Source organism: Teleopsis dalmanni, chromosome 2 (assembly GCF_002237135.1).
Source record: "Teleopsis dalmanni isolate 2A chromosome 2, ASM223713v2, whole genome shotgun sequence".
Lineage (NCBI taxonomy): Eukaryota > Metazoa > Arthropoda > Insecta > Diptera > Diopsidae > Teleopsis > Teleopsis dalmanni.
Window position 1 is genome coordinate 22,453,110 of NC_051847.1, and position 8,426 is coordinate 22,461,535.

The following is an 8,426-nucleotide window of genomic DNA, read 5'->3' on the forward strand; positions in this document are numbered from 1 at the left end:
ACAAAAGTGAAAGTTCATATTGCACCCGATTTCCTTTGATTAGAAAAAATGCTTTTATATTGTCTTGATTTTTGTACGTAAGAAATTTTACCTTTATGTTTTGTTGCTAAAGAGATGTATATATTTAATTTCTTAATTTATCACACTCATATTTATTATTTTCTTTTATTGATTAATATCAAAATCAATAATAACTACAATAACATTGCTTAATAATAAAGTTTTGGTTTAAAGTAATGCTCAAACCCTAAAGTGATAAATAAAAAATAAAGGTGTGGGAATAGTCGATCTAATCAACCAGTAGTTTCTAATTGAATACAGATAGTTTATTAAAGGTGATTGAGACGATAGGTAAATGTTCCAATTGCGTCACAATGTTTTCCGGACCCATAAAATGCCCCAATATATTTGTTCAAACAGTTTTTTCAATATAAATTAAAATGAATTTTTTACTAAAATGTCTTGGTGGCTATAAGATATAGCCTCCAAGACATAAGATATTTTTTTAGGTAAGGATATTATATCCAAGAAATAAGTCTTGGATATAGAATATTAAATAATTAAAATTAGTTGTTTGCTTAACTCAGGTTTGCAGAACAATAAGGTCATTAAATATTTTTCTGAGTTCAGTTTCACTTATGATAGTAATAGGGTCTCCAGATAATTAATTAACGTACTGTTTATATATTTTCTCAATGTCGCTTTACAATGTACGAGTTTTGCTTAATTATATTATATTTTAAGTAATTATAATCAAATTAAAGTACTTAAATTTAATGTCTAGAAAAGTTCATTTAACATATGTATATGGTAAAATTTTGACACCGTGTGGCAAGTGCAACTAAATCAATTCTACTCGAAGAAGAAATACATTGATGTAACAATAAGATGATGTAGTGTACTTCGATTATCGATAAGGTAGCAGATACGATATAGAAGGTGGTGTGCAACCGATACGCATCAATGGCAAGTATGAATTCATGTTGTGAAAGCTATCACGAGACTAATGCTGAACTGTGTTCAATATTTAGATTGTTATATAGATGATAAATAATAATATACCATAACAACAACATCTTTTTCGGAGTAACTATTAGTAATGGTTATGTTAAAAAATCGGTAAAGAGTTTATTATCGGTTTGTGTAGATGTGCGTATTCTAAATGTTTTATAGACTATCATATTGGTTATCATAATCACTCTCCTTTATCCCTAGTTCTCTTTTATAATGAATTATAAAATACAAAGAGCTAAAATATTTGCTTCTGGATGTCGAATGAAATAATAAAGTAGTAGACAGTTCGTCTAAGCAGTAATAAAATTATAGTTATTAAAATTATATATACGCCTACCTTTTTTGGCGGTTAATCGTTGAGATCCATTAAAAAAATTATTATTATTATGATGGAACTGTTTTTTTTATATTTTTTTTCTAAACTATAAAGTTCAAAGATTGCAAAACAAACACAGTTTCTGATATGAAGTACTTGGTGACGCATAGCAGAAATAGATAAAAACATTAATTTTTCTTTGAAATATTAGTTGTTGGGTTTTTTTTTTAATTTTGAAAAAATGTTTTTAATTTTTACCCAATCAAATAAATGCTAATGAGAATTAGATATAAAGATTAGTGTTGGTAGTAATCTTAATCTAATAAAAATGTCAATATTTGAGTTTTTGAATTAGAAATATGTATAAACTATTTAACATGGAAATATTTAATATCGTGAGATTTTTTAAATTTATTTATCGACAAATTAATATGAGAAAAAAATTTTTTTTGGATTTATATTAAATTCTCGATAAATTACGATTTTAAGTATATTACGTCTTTAAAATATCAAGTCTGTCTCATATTAATATTATTCATTAATCTTGTTTAAAAATTAGTCATTTAAGTCAAAATAGCTAAATTTAAATACTATTGTATTAGCGCCTTTATACATATTAATATACTTAACAATATATTTAGAAGAAAGCATTATATATACACACACATAAATATATATAATATATAGGAATGATTCTTGCATACATTGTAGAAAGAATAGAGAAATAGAGAATGTATTGGAAAAATAACTTTTCAAAGTTCATAATCAGATATGCAGAACAATATTATGTTTGTCTTATTTTACTTACTTAAAGGGCGCCTACAAAATCCACATTGATAATAGTACGTTTGTACTGGCTTCGATAGACTAATTAACTTACTTAAGATTCAAGTAATTCAAGCAATCTCAAGTAAGTTAACTGGGCTAAGTTCAAATTACTTTACAGTACATTTACACTGTCGTAATTAATTCGACCAATGTGTGGCTAGAAAAATGTGTGCTATTTTCTTTCCAAAATCCATACAAAAATGTGTCAATCTATTTCGTTAATTGTAAATGTAAGCATATTCTTTTACATAATATTATATATAATTATATCTAAGTTAAAAGCTACGAAAAGTATTATGTATAAGGCAGCTATCACAATAACAAGACAATTTCATAAAAAATGTTAACAATAACGACAGGGTTGCGGTTTTTTTATACGACCTATAAGATAAGTGCACTTCAACAGATCTGTGGCTGTGGATGTGGAATAAATATCAATAAATATCACAACTTGCAGATTAAAAAACTAACATCTGTAGTGATGATAGTAACTGCATTTGCAGTAAAACTGTAAAAGTAACTAATTACTTTACATGAATATTAAAAAATTTGTAAAATATAATATGTAGCTCAAATTTTTATCCAAAAAAATAGCTCAATGTTCTCAAAAAAAAAAAAAACAAAAATGCTAATCGAAAATAAAAAACACACCAAAATATTGCTTGTTTTCATTACAGTTTTATGTTAATAAGAAATAAAAGATCCAATTTAATGTTTTTATTAACAAAATAAATTAGAAGCAATAATTAAAAAACGTATGTGGTTTGATTTTGGGATATACCCAAATGACCACAAATGTAAATCACACGCAGCACTCAAGAGCTCTCTGACGTAGTACTCTCTTATTATTGCATGTGTTGACACTTTTTAAGTTGTTACATGTTTATAATATTTTTGAATCACATGATATACAGAATCACATAATATATATTGGAATACATTTCATCAACCCAGTTCGGATGTGTAAAATATTTACATAAATGTACATACCCTCTCCCGGTCTTATCCGCATACATATACCTATAGTAAATATATTTGTTTTTATTTTTAAGAAACTTTTTATTGGAATAGAGATATAAGTTACGTTTCGAAACTATAGGAAGTGCCGTTGTTGCAATAAAATGCAAATAATATTATGTAAAGGTAAGGTGAAAATATGTGCTAGTAAAACAATGCAAAACACAACTTATCCCAGTGATTAACTAGAGCATCCACATCAGAAAAGCAAATACTAATCTCAACAAGAGATGCCCATAAACTTATCCAAATTCATTTTCTAAGAGTGGTGGTTATAAATGAAAAACTACGATAGGCTGCACAAAATTCAAACTGTTATTGTGAAAATATAGTTTACCGAATATGAAAATCCTACTGGGCAGATACATTATCAAATTGGAAAAATCGTGGTCACTGGCCAGTTTATGGCTTAAATTATGGTCATATTGTTTTATGTTTTACGTTCAAATTGTACAGTGTGAAAGGACTCATTAAATTACTTTATCAACACTGCTTAGACATTAACTTTTATTTTTTAAACATGCTTAACTTTGAAATTTAGTTTTAATTTTTATTCAAGTTTTCTATTTTTGTAACTGCAGTGTATTTAAATGTGTTAAAGTGTAATACTTGTTTGCTGTATACATTGCCAGAATTTTCCAAAAAAAGTGAATAAATAAATGAAACATTTTTTCTGGTGAGTTCTCAATCAAAAAGTAATTATTATCGTTTTGTACTTAAAAAATCTCTAAATGTAGATTTCAATGTTCTCATAATTACATATTTCGCATTGTATTAAATTCACTATTTAAGTTAACAATACATTCGATTGTGGTTTAGTAAAATATAAAGAAAAGATAAAATTCGAGGTGACACATAATTTTAGGTGTTGAGTTGGCGGCATTTTTTTTTGAAAAATTCGCTGCAAACTACTCTAGTGTTGGAAAACAGTTTTTTTTTCGACGAATTGGAATCGCCATTTGTGTTAGTGATAAGCAATTCTCTAATATAACGGATTAAGATGGAATGGTTACTTATATTATATACATATGAATCATACTATTTCATAGCATGTGAGCTACTTTATAATGTTTATAAATTTAAGCACCCGTAAGTTATCATTTATAAAATACCCTGATAAATAGTGCCTGAATCTGAATCAGTTATATAAACCAAAATAAGCAGATAGTTTGGTTCATTAAGAAAGTAATGTAAAGTAAGGTCCACTCAGTGCCAACAAAAAAATTAGTAAATATATAATAAATACATTTGGATTTTACATCACATTTTCCTTGTTTGTTGAAATTCACTATAATTACAATGTAAGAGATTAGCACTTATAACATTTTTCTACATTAATAATATTAAACAATTTTATTAAAATTTCTTTACATTTTCATTTTATTTCAAATCATTTCAAAATGACTTGTATTGAAAGCTTAAATGAGTAATAAACTGCTTGCAAAACTGAATTTAAGTTCCACCAATGACAGTTTCAATATTAGATGAAGAAAATCAAATAACTTTAAATTGTTTAAATTGAATTGAGAAAGTGAGAATCTGAACAAAAAACTTGCCGAATTCGGTATTGGCGCTATGTTAATAGTTTAATTTTTCTATTTCAAATAATAGTTTCATATTCTTTGTTTCTAACAAATATTTTATTAGGAACTTTAATTAGGAAGTCGTTTAAAGGACTAACTTCACAGTCGTTACCTAAGTCTTCTTACTACCCTAAATTAATCTTTGCTGACAAATTTTATATTTCAGCCAAATTTGCCACTCTAGTCACTACTATGAAATCGGGCATAAGTATTAGAGATTCATATGATTCGTATTTAAGTATTTTTATATATATTCTGTCTCTGCACTTAATTTCAGTGCAAAAATTATCAGTCACGTAAAATCTGCTAACAAAATTATCGCCTACAGATATTTCTTATACTGATTTTTTACTTTAAAAATATATTTTATGTAGCAGGAAAGTGTGTTGTATATAACTCTCTAATTTAGTGATACTACAAAAATATTTCTATTGATTGACATATATAAACAGTATCACTCATTATAATTAGAGGTAACATGAATTACATTTTCCATCAAAATTTTTACTTTAATTAGGAATGTGAATTTGGTGGATGAATACATGAATGAATTTTTTTATTTCAAAAATAAACTTTTTTATTTATATATAGATCCTCTTAATGATTTATATTAGGAAATTTGACAGTGTTCTTCATATTTTCAATTTAAAATTTCTAAGGAATTGTAGTTGTACAAGCTTGAGAATTGTATTATTATCTTCAGGCTAGTTAAGTCAGGGAACTTGAATACTTTTACTCCCTACTAACTAACTTAGTTATATGCAGTGTTAAACTAGATTTCATTCGCATTGTTAGACCATTCACAGTTATTCTATCTCAATTATGATTTTTTCATATTTTATTTTTAACCAATGTTAAGATATTAAATAAGATTAGTTTATACCCCAAAATAAAACTTCTCTACTTACGTTCTTTATCATAGTTAAAGAAATAAATTTTATATAAACAAATTATTAAAACATTACTTTCTGTAAAAATTATTTTATTTTATGTATTTCAAAATTATATTTTCGAAATAATGGATCTTTATGCAATACGAAATAAATAAAGAAGTATGTTATTTATTTTGTAAATACTTATGTAATTTTTGTCTCTACATTATGCATTATTTGAACATATAATAATTAATAATCAAATTCAAAAAATATTAAAAGAAATTAAAAATTAAAATTTATTCAACAAAATTAATATTCAAAAAAATTAACATTTTTTTGAAACTTGTAATTTAACCTCGGTGTCCATGGCCACCAAATCCTCCTTGACTTCCATGTCCAAAGCCTCCCTGGCCACCATGACCACCTTGTCCAAAGCCTCCTTGGCCACCATGACCACCTTGTCCGAAGCCACCCTGACTACCATGTCCGAAACCACCTTGACCAAATCCTCCTTGGCCACCATGACCTCCTTGACCAAAACCGCCATGACCACCTTGACCAAAACCTCCTTGTCCACCATGTCCACCTTGACCAAAACCTCCTTGACCACCATGTCCACCTTGACCAAAGCCGCCATGACCACCATGTTGTCGGGCAAGTCGAGCGCCTACATTATCGTGTTCAAGTCCAGAAGGTATATCTTCTAAACTATGTGATCGCGCCAAAAGAATAGCTCCAAAAAGCGACAATATTAATACGAAAGCGCGCATGATTAACTGTTTATAAGAATAAGAATACTCTTCAAAAATTTGCTGCTTCTTAGGCTTTTATAGTTTTATATTGTATGTTAATTTCTTATTTACTGACATCATAAACTTGTTGAAATTATGTTTATTAGATTTTATGGTGTCCAATTTATTTGGAATTCTGTTATCTTTGCTAAAAAACGAAAAGTTTTGAACGCGTTTGTTTAGTGTTCATTAGAAAAAAAGTATGCAGATTGTTTTATAAACAATTTTAGTTTTTGAATATTCAAATACAATAATTATAATATCTTATAAATTAAAAAAAATAATATGATTGTAATATATGTATTAACAACAAATTAAGTAGTTTTTGGATAAGCATTTTTAATTTAATTGGGAGAAAGTTAAGCTAATATATAGCTGGGTTGGGGATAAACTTAAACATTTATACACTAAAATAACCAATAAGTCAATTAAAATATTCAAAGCTTTGTGGTCGGATCTATATATATTTAAAATTATACTACTATTAACCTAATACAAAAAAAAATAATAATATTTAAATTGTTTATTTTATGAATTTATTATATTTATTACTTCATATATTAAAGTTTGTATTCCAACAAAAAGCGCTTCACAATATATTTACAATATTGTTTACTAACAAAAATAGTTTCAAGTTCTATTAAAAGTTTCTATTTAAGAAGCTAAATAACATCAAAAATTATTATTTAAATAATGTTAAAACTTTGAATTAGATGAATTAAATATATTGTTCTGATCTGTTATTATTACAAAAATGGGTATGGATAACTTAAGGATTCTTTAGTTCTATGGGTACTTTCAAAAATTCATTAATTAAAATTTAAGTCTGGTACATCAAACGTCAAATGATATACAAAACCAGAGTTGCCATTTCCACATTTTTTTTATTTTGTTAAACTACTACAGTTATAAACCATATAGTTTACGGCGAACTTGATCTTTACCTCATTTTCTAACACAGTATGTTCTCCATGTTTTTAATAAAAATAGAAATAAGCATAAGCCATACATAAAAGTGGCATGACAAGCAGGATAAATATGTTCTATAAAATTGCATAAAAATATTTAATGTTGATTGTAATGTCCAAATAAAGATTATAAGGATTTGAGATATTTCTCCTGAAAATAAAAACCTGAAAAGTTATGTTCCAAATGTATACATTTCATTTTAAACTACATTCATAAATGATTTACCCATACCTTATTCAAATATATTTAACAATTTTTTTGTGATTCTATTAACAATAATTTTTTTATATTCCTTTATATGTAAATTAAAAATAAAAGTTTAATTTATTATTTACAAAAATTTACTTACAGAAAACTCTTGCGTTGTGATTCAAATAATCCAATTATGACTGTTACTCGCAAATGTTGGTTAGGTTTTTTTATAATTATTTTCGCATCGCCCGTACTTTTCTTCTTCTTGTTTATTGATCATGCGGTTTCGTATTTAAAAGCGCCGTTTTGGTACTTTTTTCAGAATCAGGTAATATTTATATATAATAAATTTAAGCAAAAGTAATAAAATTACAAATTGTTTGTTTGATTCGTTTTAGGAAATTCCACCTACTTACTTGGAAAAATTTTGTGGATCTATACATAAAGATCTACTTTTGGATGAGATTTGTTTGGAATGGTTTTACAAAGCCACTCATTACTGTGCTCACAAATTGATTACTTCTTCAGAGAATAATCCACATATATTTAGCCTATTTAGCAAAATTTTTAGACGTTCTCATAATAGAAGTGTACAAGGCAATAAATTTCCAATTAGTATAATACCAGATTTATTGTCAACTGAGGAGTGTTCCGTTCTTTTCGCCGATATGGTAGATGATTATATTAATCATGCACCAGTTTATATAGCAACAGGAAAGATAAATTTATGCCTGTGGACTGTATTGCGTATGTTAACTGTTATGCTGATATCGGCAATTGTACTGCTTCTAATCATAAAAATTTTCATCAAGACTGGTAGACATAAGGCCATAAGTTATAC

At 26.7% G+C, this 8,426-nt stretch overlaps 2 protein-coding genes across 2 annotated transcripts in view; one reads left to right on the forward strand and one right to left on the reverse strand.

The window, feature by feature from the left end:
- Window positions 1-1,911, forward strand: part of LOC119674114 (protein arginine N-methyltransferase 5-like) — a 2,915-nt gene extending 1,004 nt beyond the window's left edge. Inside the window, exon 3 of the mRNA XM_038085238.1 lies at window positions 1,890-1,911. Within this exon, the coding sequence (XP_037941166.1) occupies window positions 1,890-1,911 (22 nt within the window). The remainder of the gene's footprint in view (window positions 1-1,889) is intronic.
- A 4,072-nt stretch (window positions 1,912-5,983) lies between these two features.
- On the reverse strand, window positions 5,984-6,403 carry LOC119674115 (glycine-rich cell wall structural protein-like). Its single transcript, XM_038085239.1, has one exon. It carries the CDS (start codon window positions 6,401-6,403, stop codon window positions 5,984-5,986), a length of 420 nt encoding a protein of 139 aa, XP_037941167.1.
- Window positions 6,404-8,426: the final 2,023 nt, after the last annotated feature.

Coding starts and splice junctions, on each gene's coding strand:
- LOC119674115 (XM_038085239.1), bottom strand. CDS start 6,403: ATGCGCGCTTTCGTATTAATATTGTCGCTTTTTGGAGCTATTCTTTTG.